Raw genomic sequence first — 27,116 nt, 5'->3', positions numbered from 1 at the left:
CCATTTTTACTGACAAAAACTGTACCGTATTTGACGGACTACAAGCCGCGACTTTTTTTCAAAAAAAATCGCATTGCGGCTTATAAAAAGATGCGGCTAAAACGTTACCTAAACTTGAATAGCATTCACCTAATGGAAGTCGCCGCGGATTTTCATTTCGCTCGATTAGTGATTACCGGTACTTTATTAGCTCTCTACTCAAGACTCAGCGCTTTTCTCTTTCTTTCGCGAATCTTCGTTTGTCAACAAGTTGTCGTGACAAGCGTACAGAGAAACACCGGATGTATCAGGATCTCGCGCACGCGAGATTTCGTTTTTTGTGTCTCGCGATAGTTGTGTTTTCGTCTGCTCGAAATGTGTGCAAAAGTCGTAAATCATCCCAAAAAAGCTTATTCCGGGCGGGACTACATGTGTGTGTTGGTTACAAATTGTGTGTGCGATATTTTTTTTCAAACTTTTTCACTTTTCTTCTTTGTTTCACTTGTTTATTCTCGGAGCTGATTTCGCCAAACACCGTACTTTCGTTTGCCTGGTTGCTTTGATTGATTGACACGATCCGATTATATTTTTTCGACGGCGGCTAATATAGTGACGTAATCATGTGCCAAAATACTGGATCGGCTTCGGAATGGGATTGTGAAGAAAAGTAGTGTAGGAATTTTTCTCGTCGCACAGTAAAACCTGCATCTAGCGGACCCGTATTTCGGCGGACACCTTAGCATAACGGACAATTCAAGTGAGGACGGATGTATTTTACACTCAAAAACACCTTAAAAGAGCGAACACCTCAAAGGCGCGGACGCGGACACCCTTTTTTGGTCCCGATTGGGTTCGTTACTTGTCAACAACGGACAAACCCTTGAAGCAGACAGCTTTTAGCTTTTAGCAGACGCTGGTCCGCCATCTTGGTTAGAACTCAACTGCAAATACAATCTCGCTGGCGATGTGAACGCGCGAGAAGCTTATTTTGTAAGCCAATGACAGCACTTGAAAGAAGTTGATTTTTGTATGGTGCACGCTCATTGGTCGATGCCGTGAACTCACAAACAAAAACAATTTGCTTTGTGCATTTCGGGTTTCTACTTTCTGTACTGTGATGCATCTTTGTCTCATCCTTTGTCTTCGTCTCATCAAATTTTTGACTTTAGAAGAGAGAGTCGATGTCATAAAGAAATTGGACAAGGGGCTGTCCGTTTGAAAAGTTTCTGATGAGCTGAATTGCGGAAAAAAAAGCTGATCGAACACAAATTCTTTCAGTGGGAATCCGGTGCCAGATCGACGGCAAAATGTGTTAAGAGAAGAAAAACAACCTATGATGAGTTGAACGAAGAACTCTTCGAGTGGTTTTCAACAGCTCGATCAAAGAATCTTCCCGTGAATGGCCCATTGCTTCATGTCGTAAGAAACCGATTGCAAATCTCTCTCTCTCTGACTTTTTCCGCAAACCCCAGTGATAAACTTACTGATTGTGGTTTTGTACATACATGTTGCAGACTATCCTTGAACTTTTTCTCTTTGTCACTTTCTGTATGACTAATGCACAGTTTGGAATTTTTATTAACAATTGTTTTTCTGAACATCAAGTTTTGGTTTTTATTTTTATTACATGTAATGAAAGAACTAAACATGCATTTATATATAAACATGCACACATACATACAATAAAACTACATGTACCACTAACAAACAATCATGTAATTCATTTGGCTGTTGGGGTTTTTTTCTCCCAAAAAATGTTGGCGCATTCATATTCATAAGAAAGGACACCTTGCTACAAAGGACAGTGGCAAGGCTCCCCAAGAGCGTCCTTTGCTCGCAGGTTTTACTGTATTTTTTCCCCCCTGACCGTACTGATCGTATTCTCGACAATCATGCATACAAAATACGGCGAAATCGTATGGGTTCCCAGGTCTGTGTATGACTCTCCAGAGTGTTAACACCATGTACAGATTCTTCACACATCCATGTCTTGAGGTAGATGAAAGTCCTGTGGTAATACGTAGATCTGGGGCAAGGGTCAAGGGCAAATTCAGGCACACAGTTTGCATTAAAAAAAAAAAGTAAAAAAAATAAGAATCTGAAAAATGCTGATGAAGTCTTCTTTTTCGCTCATGGGCTGAAACTCCCACGTTCACTAATGTTTTTAGCACGAGTGGATTTTTACGTGTATGACCGTTTTTGCCCCGCCATTCAGGCAGCCATACGCCGATTTCGGGGGAGCTGATGAATGAAACATTGTTTGAAAACAATCAACAAATTGTATGAATTCAGGCTTCAAAGGTGCTGTATCAACACCCATGGAGCCCAGTTTTAATTAATCAATTTCTCATCTCCCTTTTCTTTTCTTCTTCTTCCAGGAATGAAGTTATGGCAGGCACTCTCCTTGCACCTCCCCCATTGAAAAAAAATTAATTTGAAAAAAACAAAGCAGCAAAAAAAGAAAAAAAAGAAAAGAAAAAAAGAATTAAATTATGATATGCTTGTGTGTCTGTCCCATCTAGCCCACAAAGGATACTTGTTGCCTGGCCCTCAGGTTGGCCAGAAGAGTGTTGACAGGCTGGTACTGACTCAATGTCCCCGAGTTCCCCACCAACACCAGCTTGTGTTTCGCTCTCGTCACTGCCACGTTCAGCCGCCGAACATCTTGCAACAAGCCTCCTCTCTGTAGCGAAAATATACACCGAAGTAGTCAAGTTGTGGCAAGGCAGGATTTACAAAATACTCAACACTGTACATTTTTGGCTTGATGATTAATGTTTGGACCTGGGAACCCCTGTTTTGCACTTGGAGCTTTCTCACGCAAACTTAGTGTATTTTCAGACAAATAAGTGTACTCAACACAGCATTTGAACATCCATGATTCAAACATGTTTCACACGCGTCTGTCGCACAGTTAATTAAGTTTACCAATACGTTTAAAACAAATGCTTCTTTCAATGTTTACTGACAAAACTGTATGTATCAAAATACTGGATCAGCTTCGGGATGCGCTTGTGAAGAAAAGTAGTCCAGACATTTTTGTCCTGGAATTTTTTGTCCACTGACCGTACTGCTCGTATTCTAGACAATCATGCGTACAAAATATGGCAAAATCATATGGGTTCCCAGGTCTGAATGTTTATTGAACCATGTGTCCAATGTTTTACTGATACCCATAAGTTGTGAAAAAAACACTTTCATTTCAATTAAAGAAAATTCACAATGTTTACATACACCACAAAAAGACCTACCGACACAGAATCAGACGAAGAAGCGCTGCGCACGAAGGAGATGAAAATGACGGACTTGTCGCGACCTTGATACTGATCCACAGTGTTGACCTCCACGCCTTTCAGGGGAAAGCACTCTGACAGTCTGTGCTGGAGTAACTTGACTTGAGCTCTGTAGGGAGCGATCACTCCCATTTCGCCAGCAGATATGCCTGCCTAAAAAAACAGGAATGTTCCATATTATGGACCGATTTACTTTTAGCCTCTAATACTTTATGAGCCATACGGTCACTGAATATGAATCTGTACCAATGGAAGCATTAAACAACTTCAAGAACAAAGTTTTTTAACTGAAATCACAGACAGCTAGAGTCACATTGAAGTGATGTGACCAACTGTTTTCAAGAAAAAGACATACAGGTAGAGGCACTGAAAAAAAAGAGTGTGGGCAAAGCCACTGCTCCAACCCATGTCTTGTCAAACGATGGAAACCCTCTTTTTATATTTAGTCAAGTTTTGACTAAATATTTTAACCTTTTAACTACCATACCGCCCGATACCGCCCGTCTTCCGCCATTGCCGCCATTCCCATACCGCCCGATACCGCCCCTCGCCGGTGTAGCGTCTGTTTCGGTTGTTTGCGGTTGTTGTGCGCGAGCAGTAGTAATAAGACGGTTGCAAATGCATTGTGGGATTGTCTCACTTCCGCCTTGTTTTTTCCCCATGTGCTTTCGATCTCTGTGAGAGTTACAATCGATCTTTTTTCACCAAATTTGTTGGGCGCTTGGTGCCGACATGACAGTGATCCTGATTTCATGACTATGCTGGATTATCTCCACGAAAATAGACATCAATTAGAAGATTCTGGCTTCGACATCAGCATTTCTGTGAACACTGCTGATCTGACCTACTTTGATCGTTCAATGAATATCGATGTTCTGCGCGAACTTAGAATCCGGTTTCATTCTAGAATGGACCGGGTCCAGGTTGGAATTCTAACCCTGCGCAAGAACAGGGGTGCCATTCTAGAATGAAACCCTTGAATAAAGGGGGCCGTAATGTTTGTAGGTAAGACAGAGTTGTCTTCCCTTGAATTATCTCCACCTGCACCTTCCCTTTGATAAGATGGGGCTGATTTGTCTACCCCTGAAAAAAATCCTTTGGCGATCTTGCGATGTCATGTCATGTCAAGAAAGTTGACACTCCTGAGTACGCAATAAACAAAGGCAGACCATAGCAAGGGGGACTACCAGGGCGGTATTGTTTGCAGGGCAGTTGTTTTTGTGATGAGAGCCGGTTGCGGCCGCTTGCAATGTCAGCGCTGTCTCCCTCTCGGAAATGTCTGGTTTTTTGACAATTTTTTTCACAGACAGACAGACAGACAGACAGACGGTCAGACCGACTAACCGACAGACAGACCAACAGAAGGACAGAGTGAGTTATAGAGCTGTTGTCACAGGTTTAAAAAAAAGTTGACATTAACAAAAACAGAAATCAACAACAACTTTTGTCTGGTTTTATAATATTATGGGAAAAACATTGAAAGCAATTCATAGTAGTAGTACTACCACAACAAATACTCTCAAAGGGGAATTCCATGCCTAAAAGTTTGACAGTTTTTATTTAATCTATCAGAATCCCTACCTTCCAAACTGTGATATGCCCACGTTTCAAACTCTTCATGTATATGAATAAGATTAAATCAGTCCGGAAATTTCCGTTCGTAGCGATCAGTGCTGAGTGTCTCTCAAAATCGTAATCACTTTCAGAACATCACATCACAATCCCAATTCACGATGTCTTTGAGTAAAGTGTAAAAAACCCGAAAAAAAACCCCAACCAAAACACACAATAAACAAAAACAAACAGAAAATCCAGTTACAAGCGAGATCGTCAAAACACTGTCAGTCCGGAAATTTCCGTTCGTAGCGATCAGTGCTGAGTGTCTCTCAAAATCGTAATCACTTTCAGAACATCACAATCCCAATTCACGATGTCTTTGAGTAAAGTGTAAAAAACCCGGAAAAAAATCCCAACCAAACACACAAAAAACAAAAACAAACAGAAAATCCACATTTGTGGCTTTGGCTGTGTGATAGTCTAACTGAAATGACTATTCCAACTTGGACCCAAATTCCAACCTTGCGCAGGGCCGATTCTAGAATGGACCAGCAACAAGGGTTTCATTCTAGAATGGCACCCCTGTACTTGCGCAGGGTTAGAATTCCAACCTGGACCCGGTCCATTCTAGAATGAAACCGGATTCTAAGAACGCGCAGAACATCAACAAGTGACAGCGAAACGGATGATATACCGGAGCAACAAGTAAGCGTAATTTTTCAACTTTATTGACAGGTCAACAGGTAGATAAATCATGATAACACTGCGACATACATACCACCAAGAAGAAGAACACATACTCTTTGAAGTTTGATCCCTATCCAATAACATACCAATTTTTTTTATCAATCTGACAAAGAGAAACTGAGTAATAATAATTTAAACACGCATACCCGTTTTTGACCGTCTCTGCTCAAAATAACTTGGGAGCTGAGGGAGTCTACACAACAATAAACTTGGTAGTTAAAAGGTTAACATAGAGGGGGAAATCGAGACGAGGTTCGTGGTGTATGTGTGTGTGTCTGTCTGTCTGTGCGTGTGTGTGTGTAGAGCGATTCAGACCAAACTACTGGACCGATCTTTATGAAATTTGACATTTTAGTTCCTGGGAATGATATCCCCGGACGTTTTTTTCTTTTTTTTGATGAATATCTTTGATGACGTCATATCCGGCTTTTTGTAAAAGTTGAGGCGGCACTGTCACACCCTCATTTTTCAATCAAATTGATTGACATTTTGGTAAAGCAATCTTCGATGAAGGCCGGACTTCGGTATTGCATTTCAGCTTGAATATTAATGAATGGCTTTGGTCATTAAAAATTTGACAATTGTAATAAAAATCTTTTTATATAAAACGATCCAAATTTACGTTCATCTTATTCTTCATCATTTCCTGATTCCAAAAACAGATAAATATGTAATATTTGGATTAAAATCAAGCTATTAACATTAGAAATATGAATATTATGATAACAATTAAATGTCCGAAATCGATTTAAAAACAATTTCATTTTATTCCTTGTCGGTTCCTGGTTCCAAAAACCTATAGATATATGTTTGGATTAAAAACACGCTCAGAAAGTTAAAACGAAGAGAGGTACAGAAAAGCGTGCTATGCAGCACAGCGAAACCGCTGAACAGGCTCGTCAGTTTCACTCCGTTTTGCACAAGCGGCGGACTACGGTCATTGTGAAAAAATGCAGTGCGTTCAGTTTCATTCCGTGAGTTCCACAGCTTGACTAAATGTAGTAATTTCGCCTTACGCGACTTGTTTTTTCTTCTTCTTCTGCGTTCGTGGGCTGAAACTCCCACGTACACTCGTGTTTTTTGCATGAGTGGAATTTTACGTGTATGACCGTTTTTTACCCCGCCATTTAGGCAGCCATACGCCGTTTTCGGAGGAAGCATGCTGGGTATTTTTGTGTTTCTATAACCCACCGAACTCTGACATGGATTACAGGATCTTTTTCGTGCGCACTTGGTCTTGTGCTTGCGTGTACACACGGGGGGGTGTTCGGACACCGAGGAGAGTCTGCACACAAAGTTGACTCTGAGAAATAAATCTCTCGCCGAACGTGGGGACGAACTCACGCTGACAGCGGCCAACTGGATACAAATCCAGCGCGCTACCAACTGAACTACATCCCCGCCCCAAAATAAAATAAGGTCTTAAAAGGGGGGTCTTTAAATAGAGGATCTTAAAAGGGGGTTCCACTGTATCAGAGGTAACCCACAAAATCATACCTGCACAAAAGTGTGACACAAGGCAAGGATCAAGCTGGCCTCTGCTTCATTTGTCAGACCTCTGCCATCACTGCTCTCTGGGGCGCCAATCTGAAAGCATACAACAAACAGAACATGGTAGACATCACTGCTACAGTCCAACCCCCCCTTTTATGATCCCCCAATTTAAGACTCCCCCCATTTTAAGACTCCCTTCTTTTTAAGACCCGATTTGTGCAGGTTTTGGGAGGTCTTGACGGGGAATTTCCACTGTACAGTCATACCTGCCCTTGGGATGGCTTGTTGAAAGCGACCACCTGCCCACAACCACCCCAAAGGGAATTTCCACTGTACAGTCATACCTGCCCTTGGGATGGCCTGTTGAAAGCGACCACCTGCCCACAACCACCCCAAAGGGAATTTCCACTGTACAGTCATACCTGCCCTTGGGATGGCCTGTTGAAAGCGACCACCTGCCCACAACCACCCCAAAGGGAATTTTCACTGTACAGTCATACCTGCCCTTGGGATGGCTTGTTGAAAGCGACCACCTGCCCACAACCACCCCAAAGGGAATTTCCACTGTACAGTCATACCTGCCCTTGGGATGGCCTGTTGAAAGCGACCACCTGCCCACAACCACCCCAAAGGGAATTTCCACTGGACAGTCATACCTGCCCTTGGGATGGCCTGTTGAAAGCGACCACCTGCCCACAACCACCCCAAAGGGAATTTCCACTGTACAGTCATACCTGCCCTTGGGATGGCTTGTTGAAAGCGACCACCTGCCCACAACCACCCCAAAGGGAATTTCCACTGTACAGTCATACCTGCCCTTGGGATGGCCTCTTGAAAGCGACCACCTGCCCACAACCACCCCAAAGGGAATTTCCACTGTACAGTCATACCTGCCCTTGGGATGGCCTGTTGAAAGCGACCACCTGCCCACAACCACCCCAAAGGGAATTTCCACTGTACAGTCATACCTGCCCTTGGGATGGCTTGTTGAAAGCGACCACCTGCCCACAACCACCCCAAAGGGAATTTCCACTGTACAGTCATACCTGCCCTTGGGATGGCCTGTTGAAAGCGACCACCTGCCCACAACCACCCCAAAGGGAATTTCCACTGGACAGTCATACCTGCCCTTGGGATGGCCTGTTGAAAGCGACCACCTGCCCACAACCACCCCAAAGGGAATTTCCACTGGACAGTCATACCTGCCCTTGGGATGGCCTGTTGAAAGCGACCACCTGCCCACAACCACCCCAAAGGGAATTTCCACTGGACAGTCATACCTGCCCTTGGGATGGCCTGTTGAAAGCGACCACCTGCCCACAACCACCCCAAAGGGAATTTCCACTGTACAGTCATACCTGCCCTTGGGATGGCCTGTTGAAAGCGACCACCTGCCCACAACCACCCCAAAGGGAATTTCCACTGTACAGTCATACCTGCCCTTGGGATGGCTTGTTGAAAGCGACCACCTGCCCACAACCACCCCAAAGGGAATTTCCACTGTACAGTCATACCTGCCCTTGGGATGGCTTGTTGAAAGCGACCACCTGCCCACAACCACCCCAAAGGATCCCAGATGAGTTTTTCTTCCATATAATTCACCTTTCGATAGCGACTCCCTGTGTCTATGACGACCACTCTTGGTCAGTCCCTTGGGTGGTCATCACAGACAGGTTCCACTGTACTGTATTCTAGCAGGGGCGCTAGGCCTTCATTTAAGTCCAAAGCTGAAACTGAGAATTCTAGAAGCCCTAAACCTCATCATACAAGTTTTGAGACAGGGAGCTATCCCTCACAGTCAAAACACTCATCAAGTTTTTACCTTTTTGTCAATCAGGACTAAACCAGAAAATAGACGATGTTCGGACATAACTGTGTCGGGTTTGCATGGGTTGTCAAAGAGTGAATTTTCTTGTTGTTTTTTCAGACAAACTTTCCAACGTGATATTATACGCCAGTCACTAGTGAGCCGCTTGTCTCCACACGTGGTCAGCAAACGACTGCAAGAATATTCACTCTTTCAAAACCCATATTTCCGGAATCTGTCTATTACACCTCTGTTCTAGTTGTGGACTCTGCCTATGACCATGAATTCTGACTGTAAAAGTAATAAAGATAAAACTGCTAATGTTGTTGGTAAAGAATGCATCAGTGTCAAAGAAATACCCGGCAAACGAGAAAATCCTCCAGTCATAACATTTCACCAAGACTCAAAAGCAAAAGAACACCCAGAAAACATGCACATAAACATGCAATAATTATTGAACAGTCGTAACATCTCACAGACTGACACTGGCACTCACACAGACTCCCACGCAAGAATGTGAGCTCACACACATGGTTAGGAACGAGCCAATTTATAAGGCCCCCCCCAAAAAATAGGTGTGGTTACGGTAACATAGCCAAAAAAAATAGGGTAGGCAGGTAGGCAATCACTTTTTTTTCTAAAACTTTTTTTTCTAATGTGTACAAATTAAACCTACTTGACAGGGAAATAAGTGTGCGACTCGAGCGCTGTCGCTTTCATTGCGTTTTCTGCACTCGTTTTTTTTTCTTCTTCTTTTTTTGACAAATGTAATAAAAAGTTATAGGGTCGGCCCCTAAAAATAGGGTAGGTCGGGTTAACGTAACCACACCTATTTTTTTCTTAGGCCTAACAAACATTCAAAACAAATATGACGGAGTAAAGCAAACCTTGCAAGTGTCGAGAAAGACCACAGCATTGGACAGACGTGTGTCCAGAGCTCTTTCCAGCCACTCCTCCTTGTTAGCCTGTTGGACACAAATTCAGCAAACAAAGTTTTGTGAAAATACTGATATGAGAACACTGGTCTCCCCCGAAATCGGCGTATGCTGCCTGAATGGCGGGGTAAAAACGGTCATACACGTACAAATCCACTCGTGCTAAACACATGAGTGAATGTGGGAGTCTAAGCCCATGAACGAAGAAGAAGAAGAAGAGAACACTGGTTATACGGAGTGACTGAGACAAATGTGCTGATGTTCTGTTAGAGGTGTACAGAGCTTTGAGCAGGGTTAAATCCTGGATACATGCACTTTAGAAATATTATGCATTATTATTATTATTATTACCAACATTCCTAATTCCAAGAATCCTAGCTTTAACAAACAAATTAGAGAAGATATCCTGGTCCTTACTGTATAAAAAAAAAACACTAAAAAAACACACACACACACACAAAAAGCACAACAGAAACAACCTAACTGTGGCAACCTGGCTCAAAATAAAATCTTGTATCGCTGAGAATGTTTCTTTAATAATTCTGTTATTTGGGTAAATTCCACTTTTATGTCACTGCTTACATAGCCAAGGTGTAAAGGCCCGCGAGACCTGGTCAGACCCACAGCCTAACCCTCCATCGTAGACCACTACCTGTACAGTGGGACCCCCTCGAAATATCTGAGAAAATCAGGTCTTAAAATGGAGGGAGTCTTAAAATGGAGGGAGTCTTAAAATGGAGGGAGTCTTAAAATGGAGGGAGTCTTAAAATGGAGGGAGTCTTAAAATGGAGGGAGTCTTAAAATGGAGGTTTGTTTGTTTAACGCCCAGCCGACCACGAAGGGCCATATTAGGGCGGTGCTGCTTTGACATATAACGTGCGCCACACACAAGACAGAAATCGAAGCACAGGCTTCATGTCTCACCCAGTCACATTATTCTGACACCGGACCAACCAGTCCTAGCACTAACCCCATCATGGCAGACGCCAGGCGGAGCAGCCACTAGATTGCCAATTTTAAAGTCTTAGGTATGACCCGGCCGGGGTTCGAACCCACGACCTCCCGATCACGGGACGGACGCCTTACCACTAGGCCAACCGTGCCGGTCTCTTAAAATGGAGGGAGTCTTAAAATGGAGGTAAAATTAAAGAGGTAATGAACAAAAAATCTGTAAAAGTAAGGTCTTAAAATGGAGGGAGGTCTTATTTCAGGGGGTCTTGATAGGGGAGTTCCACTGTACCTGCTTACATGGCCAAGGTGTGAAGACTTACCGTGGTGGTAGGACCTGGCTGGATACAGGCGTGTGACACCTGGTCAGACCCACAGCGCAGCGCTCCACTGTAGACCAGTTCATTGGACAGCAGCATGATGGTGCTGAAACACATACAGCGGGCAAAAGGCAGGTGTGAACGTGGCTAGGTATGAGACTTGTCTGCCAGGGCGCTTTAGTCACACTCACACACAAGATAAATCCTCTGACAAATAACCATTCAGACACACGCTTCTATCACCAACTCATTAGTGCACAGGCAAATCCTGCATGCATGCATGCACACATGCAAGCACACACACACATAAGCATGCATGAGTGCACATGTGTCCTTGACGGGAACATATGCCACACATCACACACACACAAACCTCCCACGTGCTACATTTCCATTTCCTTATTATCCCATTGCTGGGAAATTTGGCTCGCTTCCTCCAAGTGGAAAGCTAGCAGCAACAAGAGTCGCACTACCCAGGTACGTGCGTGTTTAGGTGTAATCAGTCACCTGCACTTATGGCAGAATGAGTAAGGTCTTTTACGTGCCACTGTGGTGACACCGAGGTTGGACATGGATACCGCTCTGAGTCTGAACATAACGTTGACCCGTGTCTGTCCTGGCCTGGATTCAAACCCCTGATCCAAGGATCACAAGTCCAGTGTTCTTGCAACTGAGCTACCAAACATGCTGAACAGACAAACTCCACCACGAAAAAGATCCTGTAATCCATGTCAGAGTTCGGTGGGTTATAGAAACACGAAAATATCCAGCATGCTTCCTCTGAAAACGGCGTATGGCTGCCTAAATGGCGGGGTAAAAAACGGTCATACACGTAAAATTCTACTCGTGCAAAAAACACGAGTGTACGTGGGAGTTTCAGCCCACGAACGCAGAAGAAGAAGAAGTCACATGTCCGTTTCTTCGCGGAGATTTGGAATGCCTGATCCCTTTCTCTCACCTGTTCATCCTGTACTGTAAGTCGAGGTCATACGTTGCTCCTGCACCGTCCAGGCGAACAAAGAGACTCTCTGCCATTCCCAGGGCACTGAAGATGCACATACATAATTTGGCAAATAGTATACAAAACCACAAACTTCAACTCACATATTTCTCTCCAATATGCTATAATCCTTCTTGTCATTATTCAAAATAATGTATGGTCAATCTAATAACTTGAATTGCCATCACCATCTTAGAAACAATCATCATCTGCATCTTCAGTCAATTAAATGTGTATCTTTATTATTGAAACAGTAGAGTACTATTAACCCGCTCACTCACTTACAGAGATATATCAGTTTTGGAAAACATATGCCTCGTTCCAACATTTGACTGACAAAACTCTCATTTTGCTAGTCCACAAAGGTGTATTTCTAACTTTTTCCTTAAAAGTTAACAATACAGTAGAACCCCCCTTTTCAGTTGCCCCGATTTAAGACTACCTCCTTTTCAAGACCTTGCTTTGGTGGGGATGTAGCTCACTCGGAGCGCTGGATTTGTATCCAGTTGGCCGCTGTCAGCGTGAGTTTGTCCCCACGTTCGGCGAGAGATTTATTTCTCAGAGTCAACTTTGTGTGCAGACTCTCCTCGGTGTCCGAACACCCCCCGTGTGTACACGCAAGCACAAGACCAAGTGCGCACGAAAAAGATCCTGTAATCCATGTCAGAGTTCGGTGGGTTATAGAAACACGAAAATACCCAGCATGCTTCCTCCGAAAACGGCGTATGGCTGCCTAAATGGCGGGGTAAAAAACGGTCATACACGTAAAATTCCACTCGTGCAAAAAACACGAGTGTACGTGGGAGTTTCAGCCCACGAACGCAGAAGAAGAAGAAGAAGAAGAAGACCTTGCTTTTTCAGATGTTCTGTTCACTAACTATGTAAATGTACTTCCATTTTAAGACTCCCCTCCTTGTTAACACCTGACTTACTCAGATTGATTTGAGGTCTTTAATGGTTTACCACTGTAGCGGGATTCTGCAGTCACTATCAACCCCCATTTAAGATGCCACCCTCCCATCCCCCCCTCATAAGACCTTTCTCTCTCTCTCTCTCTCTCTGTACACATTTTTCTGTCGTAACTCCTGTAAGTTTACCCCCATTTTACAAGACTCCTTCCATTTTAAGACCTAATTTTCACCGATTTGTGGAGGTCTTCAAAGACGGGTTCCACTGTGTACACACACAACTAAGCAGCGTTGAATACCTGGCCTCCTTGCTCTGTACAACGGGGGGCAGCTGCTTGGGGTCGCCGACCAGGACGAAGCGCTCTGCACAGAACAGAGGACCCAGGCAGGCAGGCTGCAGTACCTGTGACGCTTCGTCCACGATGCACACGTCAAACTTGCGCTGTGTGAACAAGGGGTGGTTGACGCCTAGACAGCTGGTTGCCACGATGCCCTGTTGAACAAAAAGCACAGATAGAACATCTTTTTCCTCAGAATTTTTCAATGTTAAAATCAAGGGAGGCAATTAATATTATAACAAGAAGGGCAAAGCCCATACGACTCACATGCTTGACCTTCTGCTTTACACATTTTTCCGACCAAAATACATGTGACCTTGACCCAAGGTCAAGGTCATCCAAGGTCATGCAACACAAAGCTGTTAATTCAAGACTTAGGAAGTACAATGGTACAATGGTGCTCTTTCTACCATGAGATATGGTCACTTTTAGTGGTTCACTACCTTATTTTGGTCACATTTCATAAGGGTCAAAGTGACCTTGACATTGATCATATGGGACCAAATGTGTCTCATGATGAAAGCATAACATGTGCCCCACATAATTTTTAAGTTTGAAACAGTTATCTTCCATAGTTCAGGGTCAAGGTCACTTCAAAATATGTATACAATCCAACTTTGAAGAGCTCCTGTGACCTTGACCTTGAAGCAAGGTAAACCAAACTGGTATCAAAAGATGGGGCTTACTTTGCCCTATATATCATATATAGGTGAGGTATTAAATCTCAAAAACTTCAGAGAAAATGGGAAAAATGTGAAAAATAGCTGTTTTTTAGACACTTATGGCCCCTGCGACCTTGACCTTGAAGCAAGGTCAAGATGCTATGTATGTTTTTGGGGGCCTTGTCATCATACACCATCTTGCCAAATTTGGTACTGATAGACTGAATAGTGTCCAAGAAATATTCAACGTTAAAGTTTTCCGGACGGCCGGCCGGACGGACGACTCGGGTGAGTACATACCCGACTCACTTTTGCTTCGCATGTGAGTCAAAAAGGAGTCTTTACTTATTCAATGAAGTATGTAAATCTTTAAAATAAGACACGATCCAGACTAGAACTTTACACACACAAAAATGTTCAATGTACTTTCATTTTAAAAATGAAAAGATCTGGTAGCCACAACATTGTGTAAGTTTAACTATAGCACTGAACGCCTTCCAGCCTTTTTTTTTTTTTTACATGCAGTAATCTCCAGAATTTCAAAAATCTGGAAAAATGAGAGAGTCTTAGCAAGATCTAGTTTCAAAAATGTTAGAGAAAATGATACTTTTCCATTTTGCAACCAGAACTCCACCATGCCATGACCCTGAAATGTGACGAAGGTCAACCAAACTTGCATCTTGTCTGAAGGTCATTGAATCCTAGAAGGGTGTAAAATTTCAAAGAACTTTTAAAAGGTCTAGCTTCAAAATCATCTGAGAAAACCTCATTAAATTACATATTCTTACTCCGAATCACATATATAGCAGTTGACACCGTCTGGTATGCTAAGGTACTGAAAGCGCTACCCATCTTTAAAGTAATTAAAGGGAAGCAACCCCACACCAAAAAAGCTGGAACTAGCATATGGTAGTGAGCTACCCCCTGGGAGTTACCTCCCATTAGCTACTTCCCATCCCACGCACGTGGCTACTTCATTCCGACTTCAGCTGTCCTGGTGAGAGGTCATTGAATTTTCTGTGCGCTACTGTGGCTGCCTTGTGCTGTTTCGTTCACCTGCCGGCCACGTAACTCATCTTGTCTCCCGTGCGGGCGCCTGTTTTGGTGAGCTCGTTCTGTATTTTTCTGTTTTCGAACTTGTGCGTTGGTTGCTGTCTGTTGTCCTTTGGACATTGTTCGTCAGTAACCTGTTGTGCTTTCGCCATTTTGTTTACAGTTAGCTTTGCTGGCTTGTATTTTGTGGCGTGTTCACTGACGCTTGTGCATTGTGTGTTGCAAGCTTGGTTCGTTTTTATTTTGCTGTAGTTACTGCTTAGCTGTCCGTTAGGACTTTCGTTTTCAGTAACTTTTTCTGTGAAATTTTTTCGCTTGTTTCTTGTTTGTTGTTGGTCAGCATGGCAGACCAGGATAAACGTAAGGGTAAAGGAGACATTAAGGGCAAGATTAAGCCCAAGTCCTCTAGCTCTAAGCCTGTTGTATTGGTGTCAGACGCTGCACGCAACACAATTTTGTCAGTGCCTATTTCACCTCCGCTTTCTAGCACCCCCGTTTGTGCTAGTTCTACTGTTGTTTCTGCGCCCTCTGCTTTGTCGGCGTCGGACCAGGGGACGATTGTGTCCTCTCTCTTGCAGACTCTTATCCCGGAGATTCGCTCTCTGGTACAGACAGAGATGCAGCGCTCGTCTACTCCAGTTAGCGCTGCCGTTCCGGTTTCGGGGGGGGACACTCAGTCCCTCTCTTCCGGGAAGGTTTCTTCTGTTTCCGCTCCTCAACTTCCTGTCTCGGGTGGAGACGTTACAAGTAAGTTGAACCGGTCCTCTTGCTCTCGTGAAGCGCCTGGACAGCCCCGTGCGGGCAACGGTTCGTGTGCGCAGGGTCACTCCCTGCTTTCGGCTGGCGGCAGGCCTCCTCTTGTAGAGCAGGACTCTGTTAGCCAGCAGCGGCGACCGTTTACGGTTACTGCGCTTCCGGCTCCCGCCGGAAGCATAGGTCCCCCCACGCTTGCTCGCAATGCCAGCCGCGATGGGATGGATCATGAGCTGGCCTACGGGCTTCACGGCTTCCGGCCGCAGTTCGTGCATTCACCGCTTCCGCCCCCGGCGGTTATGGTGTCTGCATTTCCGGCTTCGGCCGGACACGCTGTCCCTCTACCGTCCACTTCCTCTTGGATGGCGGAGAGGGAACAACAGCGTGATGCTTTTGCACTTCCGGTGCTTCAGCACGGACGGTCGTCTCTTTCCTCTGCTGAGGTTTTGACTTCCGCCCAACCACATCCGGCGTTCTCGGACGGTGTTCCGGTTTACCCTCTCCCTACTGGGCAGGGTTTAAACCAGGACGATGTTCGTGGGTACAGGTTTCCGGTTTCCGGTCATCCAGAGTACCCTTCAGCCACTGTGGTTGATGACTACGGTCGTTCTTCGCTGATGGATCAGTCTGAACTGCAGTCAGTGGTCAGCGAAGACACCCGTACTGTGTTTTCCTCTCAGCTCAAGTCCATTCTTGACTCTGCAGCCGAGGTGACTTCGCGGTATTTTGCAGAAGGTGTAGCGACGTCCGCTACTTCCGTTTCGGCGGCGCCTTCAGCTATGGCAGACTTCCTGCCGGATAAGGATGACGCTTCCTCCTTCCGGTTTGTGGAATCTCCGTCTGTCTCATACCACCTGTCCCAAGTTCTGGTGCACCCGAACAAACGGAGCAGTGGTATTCCGGTTGAGCCGTTCCCTCTTCTGGCACCTTTTGGGCCGGTTCCGGAACGGGCTCGTGGTTGGCTTGCGGATGAAGGGCAGTCCTCTTCCTTTGTGCATTCTGCACAGAAGAGGATTGCTTTCCCTGTCCGTAGCCGCAACCTCACCACTTCCTTTGCTCTCCCGCGTGCCATCTTACCGGTGACGCAGGAGCTGCAGGCTTTGCTTGTCAAACCAGTCAAGTCTGACTCGGTTGTGCCAGTGCGGGAGGGTACTCTTATCTCCCTGGAGGAGATCGGTCGTCAGCTCTTGGAGCTGGCTTCCATCTCCGAGACGCTGGTGCGGGCACTGTCTCGGTCGTTGACCGACTCTCTTGTCCCTTTTTCCCTCAGTGAGGAGCAAAATGCGGATGATGTCTCCTCCATGCTTACGGCCCTGGCGAAGGTCATTGAGGAACAGACTCGTCTCTCCTCTTTGCAATACGCGCATGCGGTCTTGACAAGGAGGGAGTTGTTTCTTGCCAACTCTCAGTTTGCCGATCAGGCTACCAGAGACACACTACGTGTGTCTCCGGTTGTAGAGGGATCGCTGCTCGGCCACATGGCGCTTGTCGCTCGGCAGGCAGAGATTCAGTCCAACAAGGACGCTCAGTTCCTGGACATGGCTCTACAGGGCGCGAAGCAGGCTAAGCCTTCCCAGCAGGGGAAGTCTCAGCCGAGTTCCAAGCCCAAGCCTGCTCAAAAGAGGCCTGCTCAGCAGAGCTCTCGAGGTGGCAAGAAGAAGACAGTGTCGGGAAGGGGGCGTGGCGGCTCTAACAGCAAGCCTCACCCCCAATGAAGCGCCCCCGGTCTCACCCCCCCCCGCCCTCCACTTTGGTGATGGCGGGGGGCCTCTCCCGGGCACTCACCCATTGGATGGTCTCAGTAGACAGCCAATGGATAGTGGGAGTTGTGAGATCGGGCTTCCGTCTCTTATGGCGGGAGGAGAAGGCTCCTCTTTCCCGACATCCGCCACGCTTCAAGCCCCCCTGCTCTCAGGAGGCAAGATCCGTTCTGCAAACGGAAGTTGCCTCCCTGGTGCAGAAGGGGGCAGTGGAGAGGGTCCTGGACCAAAGCTCCCTGGGATTTTACGGGCGCCTTTTCGCCGTGCCCAAAGCTTCAGGGGCGTGGCGTCCGGTCTTGGACTTATCTTTTCTCAATACTTTCTTGAGAGAGATAAAGTTCAAGATGGAGACGCCCGCCAAGGTCAGAGACTCTCTCCGCCCAGGAGATTGGGCGACCTCCATAGACCTGACAGATGCATACTTTCACATCCTGGTGCATCCGTCCGACCGGAAATGGCTTCGTTTCCGGTGGGACGAGCAGGTCTACCAGTTCCGCGCCCTCCCTTTCGGTTTGTCGCTCGCACCATGGATTTTTACCATGGTGGTCCGACAGCTGGGCGCTCTGGTGAGGTCTCAGGGTATCCGCCTGCGGGTTTACCTGGACGACTGGCTCGTTCTGAACCAGTCCCAGGCAGGCTGCACGCAGCATACCCAGACGGTTCTTCGGGAAGCCCACTCGTTGGGGTTCTCGATCAACGCGTCAAAGTCGGAGCTGACCCCGTCGCAGACGTTCACCTACTTGGGGATGTCCTTCGACACGGTCGCTTGGACTGTCCGCCCCTCTCAAAAGAGGGTGGACAAGCTCCAAGCTCAGATACGCTCGACTTTGCCCCTCCTGCAGGCGCCCCTTCGCTCTCTTGCCTCCATCTTGGGACAGATGGAATCCATGGCTCTGTTGGTCCCTCTGGGTCGGGTACACAAGCGTCCTTTTCAGGCAGCTCTGAAGCCGTTTGTGGGCTCGACTCGGGTGGATTGGAACGTCCTCGTCCCTCTCCAGGGATGGTTCCAGTCTACCACCCTCCCGTGGTTGGACACGGAGTGGGTGTGCAGAGGGGTTCCGATTGCCTTGCCTCCCCCGGACTTGGACCTGTTCACGGACGCGTCCTTGCTGGGGTGGGGGGCTCACACGGACCTACACACGGTGTCAGGTCTGTGGTCGGTGGAACAGAGCCAGTGGCATATCAACCGGCTGGAACTAGAAGCAGTAGCTCTAGCTCTCACCCGGTTTCTGCCCTCCCTGCAGGCCAAGCATGTTCGTCTGTTTACAGACAACACGACAGTGGCAGCTTATATCAACAAGCAGGGAGGCTCGCGGTCCCCGTCTCTCTCGGACAGGACCTGCGAGGTCTTGAGGTGGTGTTACCAACACCGCATCTCGATCTCCGCCAGGTACCTTCCAGGGAGGCTGAACACTCTGGCGGACGCTCTCAGTCGCTCCGGCAGGGTGCTTCAGTCCGAGTGGACAGTCACTCACGGGGCACTGCTTCGCCTTTGGACCCAAGTCCCAAAGCCTCTCGTCGACCTGTTTGCCACCAGGTTCTCGAAGAGGCTCCCGGTGTTCGTCTCGCCATTCCCGGACCCTCAGGCTTGGCGAGTGAACGCTCTGGACATTCCCTGGACGGGTCTGGAGGCGTACGCCTTTCCGCCTTTCCCATTACTCGGCCGAGTAATTCGAAAGGCGGAGCTGGAGGGGCCGGCCCTTCTACTTCTGGTCGCGCCCCTCTGGCCGTCGCAGGACTGGTTCCCAGACCTGCTTCGGCTCGCCCAAGGTCCTCCCATTCCTCTCTCTCTGCGAAGAGGGGAATTAGTGCAGCCCCGAACAGGCATTCCACACGAGGAGCCCAGTCTTCTGAAGCTTCACGTGTGGATGTTGTTCGGGACTCACTGAGGCGCTCTGGTGCGTCTTCTCCGACGCTGGACTTGGTGGGCAGCTCCCATAGGGCTTCCACCTCGTCCGTATACGCCTCGCACTGGAGGGCCTGGGCCTCCTGGTGTTCCGCTAAAGGGGTGGTTGCAGTGGCTCCTCGCTCTATGCAGGTCGCCAACCACCTCTCGTTTATGTTTTCGCAGGGTGCCTCCGTCTCCTCTATGAGGGTCCGGCGCTCTGCGATCTCTGCTACTCTCAAGCAGATCGGCCGATCTGTTCAAGTGGGGGGGGTGATCGCTGCTGTCATTAAGGGCGCTGCTCTCAAGGAGGTCCGGTCTCGTTTGCCCGCTCCTAAGTGGGACCTGTTCCTTGTTTTAGCGTTCTTGCGGTCCGCGGAATTTGAGCCTTTGAGCGAGTCGAGTCTCTACAATCTCACTCGCAAGACTCTTTTTCTGGTTCTTTTGGCTACGGCCCGACGGGGTAGCGAGGTCCACGCTCTGTCGGGTCTGCCAGGTGACATTTTGTTCGAGTCGGACGGCTCAGTATCTCTTCGTTTCCGTCCCGACTTCCTGGCCAAGAATCAGGCTCCGGGGCAGGCCTCTCCGTTGGTTCGCGTCAAGGCCTTGACCAACGCGTTGGCTCCGGATGACCCTGATTCGGTCAACTGTCCAGTTAGGGCCTTACGTCTGTATTTGGCTCGGACTCAGCCGGTTCGTTCCTCCTCACAAAAGCTATTGTTTATCTCTCTTCTCACTTCAAGGGAGAAAGACGTTTCAAGAGTTACGTTGGCCCGGTGGGTGTCGTCCCTTATTCGGCAAGCCTACAGTTGGTGTCACACAAGTGGGGGGGGGGCTCAGCCTGCCTTTCCCCTGGTCTCGGCCAGAGCCCATGAGACTAGGGCGTGGTCTTCGTCTTTGGCCGTTCTTCGCTCGCAACGGCTTGACGAGGTGCTCTCGACGGCTTACTGGCGCTCAGAAGATATTTTCATTAATTACTATCTTCGAGACGTGGCTGCACTCAGACAGGATGGATCTCGCGGTCTACCTGCCCTTATAGCAGCCGGCCAGTTCCTGTCCAGAATGTGATGGTGAGTTTGATTTATTTCTTGCCCACCGCCATGTTGATGTTATCTGCTATATATGTGATTCGGAGTAAGAATATGTAATTTAATGGAAAATTTCTAAAGTAAATTTTCATTTCATTAATATACTTACCCGAATCACATATCGAAGTCCCTCCCGCCTGCCCCGCTGTTTGTTTCGGTTTTTCTCTGAGCCGGAATGAAGTAGCCACGTGCGTGGGATGGGAAGTAGCTAATGGGAGGTAACTCCCAGGGGGTAGCTCACTACCATATGCTAGTTCCAGCTTTTTTGGTGTGGGGTTGCTTCCCTTTAATTACTTTAAAGATGGGTAGCGCTTTCAGTACCTTAGCATACCAGACGGTGTCAACTGCTATATATGTGATTCGGGTAAGTATATTAATGAAATGAAAATTTACTTTAGAAATTTTCCAATTCTTTTTTCCCCTGTCCAACTATAACACTGCCCATTACTCTGAGAATCCCCTTATTGTTCAGGACTGGCGAGTCCAAAAACAACATTAACATGCAGAGTGATGAACGCTGCTTACATAAGAAGCATAGAAATCCCTCAGCTCATCCACGGAAGTGATATCCAAGGTCAAGGTCTCCACAGCGTGATCCTGGATGTCAGGGTGGATTCGGCTTGACCTTCCCAGTCGCAGAAAGGGCACGCCATCCTGGAATGAGAGCAACAAACAATCTCTTCAAACTTGTGTCAAACAAGTAAACTCTAAATGACTACAAATTGGTGCAAACCCGTGAGAAAGCAGCCAGAGTGGCAACGAGGGTTACCTCACAGGACCATATGAAATCTTATCCTAAAGCCTGTCCTTAACTGGGCCAAGTCGACTACGCAAAGTATGCTTCGCGAAGCTGGCCGCACAGAGCTTTAGCACTGAGTTTTCGGTAAAAAGACTTAATTGGGCCAAGTCGACTACGCAAAGTATGATTTGCGAAGCTGGCCGCACAGAGCTTTAGCACTGAGTTTTCGGTAAAAAGACTTTGCGAAGTCGACTACGCAAAGATTAAGTATGCTTCGCGAAGCTGGCCGCACAGAGCTTTAGCACTGAGTTTTTGGTAAAAAGACTTCGTAAAAAGACTTCGCAAAGTCTACTTCGGGCTCCATTAAGGACCGGCTTTATCTTTCTGATTATGGATATTCACATCACTGCAAGGTAACCATTGTTTAGTGATGACAAACTGGCTGTGGAACCGAGATGAGCCATCGTTAGAGCAGATTGTTCTAAAGCTTTATTTATGGCATGTAATTGAGAGCATTTCTTCTTGGCCTGCATAGGAGAAAACCTCCCACTAAAAACTCCAGAAATAAAAGACTGACGAAAAAGATTTGAGAAGTAGGATCCATTAGTGTTTATGACAAAGCTTATCAGCATAAAGGTTCAGGCCTTATTCATGAAGACATTGAATGCATTGACAAGGCTTGGGAATCTGTTCAGTCCTACAGTAACTAACAGCAAAGTTCAGTACAGTGGAACCCCCCTTTTAAGACCTCCCAATGTAAGACTCCCTCCTTTTTAAGACCTTGTTTCTTTCTTTCTTTATTTGGTGTTTAACGTCGTTTTCAACCGTTCAAGGTTATATCGTGACGGGGAAAGGGGGGAGATGGGATAGAGCCACTTGTCAATTGTTTCTTGTTCTCCTCCGAAAGCGGCGTATGGCTGCCTTAATGGCGGGGTAAAAACGGCCATACACGTAAAATTCCACTCGTGCAAAAAACACGAGTGTACGTGGGAGTTTCAGCCCACGAACGCAGAAGAAGAAGTTTCTTGTTCACAAAAGCACTAATCAAAAATTTGCTCCAGGGGCTTGCAACGTAGTACAATATATTACCTTACTGGGAGAATGCAAGTTTCCAGTACAAAGGACTTAACATTTCTTACACACTGCTTGACTAAAATCTTTACAAACATTGACTATATTCTATACAAGAAACAGTTAACAAGGGTAAAAGGAGAAACAGAATCCATTAGTCGCCTCTTACAACATGCTGGGGAGCATCGGGTAAATTCTTCCCCCTAACCCGCGGGAGGTAAGACCTTGTTTTCTTAGACTTTTTGTTCATAGCCTCTGTAAATGTACCCCCCTTTAAAGACTCCCTCCTTTTTAAGATCTGATTTATCAATATCAGACTTTTCGTGTGTGTAAAAAGCAGGGTTCCAGTGTACTTCACATCATAAATAACTCTCCTTTCACTCACAAAAGGCCAGCTCTCATTTCAATAAAATACAGACAAACACCTTGGAATCCGTATTTGATAAGAAGGCTAAACAAAATAAGCACACATCCTCATGTCAACGATATATATGTAACCTGCACAAGAATCACCTCTGGAGGCAAAGCCAATCAAACGGGATTTTTTCATTTGTTTGTTTGATTAACGCCCAGCCGACCACGAAGGGCTATATCAGGGCGGTGCTGCTTTGACATATAACGTGCGCCACACACAAGACAGAAGTCGCAGCACAGGCTTCATGTCTCACCCAGTCACATTATTCTGACACCGGACCAACCAGTCCTAGCACTAACCCCATAATGCCAGACGCCAGGCGGAGCAGCCACTAGATTGCCAATATTAAAGTCTTAGGTATGACCCGGCCGGGGTTTGAACCCACGACCTCCCGATCACGGGGCGGACGCCTTACCACTAGGCCAACCGTGCCGGTCATCAAACGGGATTGAGATATTAGAGCTTAAGTGATAGCCCTATAGAAACTGCAATGGGAAAGCAAAGGTTCGCAAGAGCATAGCAGGTAACAACAGCAGCAAGACCCCATCACAAACAGCTACTCCACATCTCACGGGTGTGCTGTCTTCCGACTAACCTAACCATCGAGCTACTATAAATAGCCCACGCTTTGGCAGGGAGGCAACTCCGTCAATGCAGAGCAGGTGGGAAGTACTGCGTCACCCTGTCACATATAATAATATGCTTGTTAGAGTACCGTGTCACTTACCTTCTTGAGTTTAAGGAGAATGTTGTCCACTGCAGAGTGAGTGTAGCTGGTCAGCAGTACAGACTGACCCAGCTCTCGGAGGATCTTGACCAGTGCAACAATGGTCGACGTTTTGCCTGTCACATTTTGGAAGCAGTGAGGTATGACACAAAAAGGTAACAAACATTTTATACAGACATTTTCAAAGTTAAAAAACAAAGGAATACTGTACTCACCAATACAAGAACGGGACAAGACGGTACGAATTTTCGCTTATGGAAGCTTCATCAGGAAAAACAAGAACACAAAAGACAACAAAAAGCAGACGCAACACGGAACGAACAAGGTTTGAAAGAAAATGGAGGGGAAACACGCAAAAAAGGGAAGGAACTCTAGGAACGGAAATGAATATTTTAGACATTTTCAAATCAAGAGACAAAACAAGAGCAAAATCTTAGGTGAAAATCCATGGGAAAACTTACCATAAGTGCACCACCCTTCCACATTTTCCACTTTTACAAATCAGTCCCGGATCTATTCCCATTCTAGGCATGGCACTGCATAAGCATTCTAAAACTTTGATAGCTCTTGTGGCTGCTGATGGGATACAAGACTTTTACATGGTTTGATTTTGATCACTCCTTGTGCAATGGGCACAAAAAGATAAACCTATGTTGATATCCTCTCTCCTGATAAGGAGGGTTGAGTTATTTAAACTCTTCAGTGACAACAGCATACAGATCTGCAGCATGGGGCCTTTTTTTACAAAGCGCTAGTGCACATAATGAACATTCATACAAATTACAAGTGGTTCACAATAATACCAAAGTGTCTCACCTGTGCCAGGGTACCCCTTGATTTGTACAAAATCCTTTGACATCAGTACCTGCCAAAGACCAAAAAGTAAAAGAAAAAAAAATTCAAAAAAATCAGCAACCTGTGAGTTTTTTGTGGATCAAAAATGTGTCATTTTCAGCAAGAAGAACCTTAGATACAAAGTGCGAGGGCAGTTTTAAAGAAAGTCTAATAGAAATAGCAAATAAAAATGTCCACACACCTTCAAGATGGCTGTTTTCTGTGGCTTGTTGAGTGGTTTGAATATCTGTTTCACTGGAAAACAAAGGAACAGAATCAGATAAAGCATGTGCATGACCAAAGGGATAAGTTATCACACCCACTCCAGCCCTGAAGCAGACAAGGAGACAGGCAGAGACTCAAAGACACAAACACAGACAGATGGACAAAGAGACAAAGTAATGAAAGCGCACAATAAGAGGGTGTTTTCGCCCCCCAGTGCACTAAAAAATACAAGAAATGTACCTTGAATGTGTGTCATTCAATTGTCCATGCATACTCAACAGTGTGCTTACCTTTCTCCACAGCACCTTTGGACAGCGTCAGTTGAAACTCTGGCCTCCTTCGGTCAATGATCAGAGAACGCAGCCTCTGACTGACAAATTAAAACACACACAACAACTCGTCAATACAGGTGAGAATATTCCATTCAACAGCAACGAAATGGAAACTGGGAGAATGAGTTAGATGCCTTTAATAAACTAATGTTCGTTCTTTCATTCTCCCTTGCAAAAGGACAGATTGTGGAAAAATACAGAGAATTGAAGTTGACACACGTTAGGAAATTAGAAGGGGAAAAAAAGAGTACTTTTAAAAATGATCACAGCAGAAAATCTTCTACAAGATAAAGAAGAACAGGTAGAAAAATAAAACAGAAAACAGAAACAGATAAAAACCAGTTATACATTGAAGAAAAAACAGAAACAGGGGGAAAGCACAAGAAAGGTTAAAGAGTCGTGTTTTTTTTAAACAAAATGGACAGTTTAATACCTGTGTGGAGTAGCTTCCATCAGACGTGAGAGGTTGGTGAGCAAATAGCCTGACGTGTTAAAGTTATCACACCGGTCAATGCGAAACACCAAGGACTTGAAGGCTGTGTTTTCATGAAAGCTGTCTCTGTAATCAGAACAGGTTTCTTGTGAAAACAAACACCAGCCTATTTCATCACGTTGTAAGAAAAAAATCTTAAAACCAAAAATCAACAAAAGCTATAGCAGCAGCAACAAAAGCCCAAACAACAACTGTTTTGTACTGTCTTTTTTAGCACCTTACATGTGAAAATCATGTTTCATGCTTGTTGTTTTTGTCTGTGCACATGTGCTGTTTCTTTTACGCTACCACACAATCTAGATCCTCCATGAATATACATTATGTAAAGCCAACTACTAGAACCATCCAAAAGTGAATCTATTTCAAACACAGACGATCTATCTACAGGCGATAGATCCTGCTTTGTCATCATATTTGCTGTCATCATTTTTTTATCACCACAAAATCATTACAACCAAAATTCACTGCAGAAATAAAACACACAGCTGACCTGTCAACAACAACATCCATGACATCCTCCGTCACGTCTTTGATGAAGCCTGTAGAGAGGGCGATGTACTTGCCGTCCTCAGAGCTGATCACCACAGAGTCGTTCTTTGACAGGCCCACTTGATTCAGTGCACCACCTTCAAATCTGTTGAAGGGATCACAGAATAATGATTAAAGCTACACATTTGATGCATGGGCACCATGATTTATAACAGTGGAAGGCCACAGAGTTACACTGTACAGCATTATTAGGCCAAGAACAAACAATTCCATGTTTCAGATTCCCTGACCGACCCTATTGTTTTGCTCGCAACCCTAGACTAGAACGTTTTTTGACCCAAAAAACAAAACAATTAAAAAAAAGACATAATTCGACTTTGCAGACTTTACAAGGAAAGTTACTCTTCTCTGACATCATGAGACACAGTTGGCATGATTTCAGGCCAATAAAAAGCTACATGCGCCTGTGCCAACCAAAAATAAATAAATCAAAAAAGAACAAAAATAGCCAACCAACCGACTCTAATTTGTAGGGCCTTGTCAGGGAAAACAATTTGTTTTGTGTTTATTGACCTTAGTGAAAACATGAAAGGGCAGCTACAAAGCTGTCAAGCCTGCATAAGAACACCGATGTTGGCCTTTAAGCTGCCAGGATTGAAAACTAGACGCTGCTCTTCAGATTCTACTAAGAATTCTAGAGACAAAAAGAATAACACGCATTCTAAAAGGCACCCATTTTGTATGAGAGAGAGAGAGCAGACTAAAATACAACTTTTCTTAACTGTTCTAAGGGACACCCACAAACATTTCCTATACACGTGTACGTACGTACCTGCACACACACACACACACACACACACACACACACACACACACACACACACACACACACACCCTTATCAACAATATAATTAATTCTCCAAAAAAAAATGTTAAGTGCACATTTTTAAAAGCAGCGAGCCTGAAACACTTTACATCATACCCCTAAAAACACACCATATTTTCATATGTTAACAAGACACAAAAAGAAGAGAAAACTACCCAGGTTTGCGTTGAAACTGCACACAGCACCCCTTGCCCTCAGTGAAGGCCTGAGTCTCTGGCACCCCCAGCACAGAGTCCACGATCACCATCTGCTGCAGACAGTCGCCTTTCTCCTCCCTGCACACACAGGCAACAGCGGGATTCTTTAGGTGTGACGGGCGCAATGGCCTAGTGAATAAGATGCCGGCCTCCCATGCGGAAGGCTCAGTGTTCAAATCCT

At 45.8% G+C, this 27,116-nt stretch overlaps 1 protein-coding gene across 1 annotated transcript in view; it reads right to left on the bottom strand.

Annotated features, from left to right (window-relative positions):
- Positions 1-1,616: 1,616 nt before the first annotated feature.
- LOC138976024 (DNA replication ATP-dependent helicase/nuclease DNA2-like) overlaps positions 1,617-27,116 on the bottom strand; it is a 39,715-nt gene continuing 14,215 nt past the window's right edge. Inside the window, exons 17-32 of the mRNA XM_070348813.1 lie at positions 26,894-27,013; positions 25,854-25,997; positions 25,304-25,429; positions 24,829-24,908; positions 24,516-24,568; positions 24,296-24,344; positions 23,480-23,595; positions 21,053-21,181; positions 13,288-13,481; positions 12,039-12,125; positions 11,084-11,186; positions 9,765-9,842; positions 7,074-7,163; positions 3,231-3,425; positions 2,516-2,662; positions 1,617-2,005 (exon numbers count right to left, since the gene is read on the bottom strand). Coding sequence (XP_070204914.1) covers positions 1,955-2,005; positions 2,516-2,662; positions 3,231-3,425; positions 7,074-7,163; positions 9,765-9,842; positions 11,084-11,186; positions 12,039-12,125; positions 13,288-13,481; positions 21,053-21,181; positions 23,480-23,595; positions 24,296-24,344; positions 24,516-24,568; positions 24,829-24,908; positions 25,304-25,429; positions 25,854-25,997; positions 26,894-27,013 — 1,762 coding nt within the window. The 3' untranslated portion in view covers positions 1,617-1,954. The remainder of the gene's footprint in view (positions 2,006-2,515; positions 2,663-3,230; positions 3,426-7,073; positions 7,164-9,764; positions 9,843-11,083; positions 11,187-12,038; positions 12,126-13,287; positions 13,482-21,052; positions 21,182-23,479; positions 23,596-24,295; positions 24,345-24,515; positions 24,569-24,828; positions 24,909-25,303; positions 25,430-25,853; positions 25,998-26,893; positions 27,014-27,116) is intronic.

This window comes from Littorina saxatilis, linkage group LG9 (genome assembly GCF_037325665.1).
Source record: "Littorina saxatilis isolate snail1 linkage group LG9, US_GU_Lsax_2.0, whole genome shotgun sequence".
NCBI lineage: Eukaryota > Metazoa > Mollusca > Gastropoda > Littorinimorpha > Littorinidae > Littorina > Littorina saxatilis.
The sequence above is the reverse complement of the archived record's forward strand: the minus strand, read 5'-3'. Positions and strand labels throughout refer to the sequence as shown.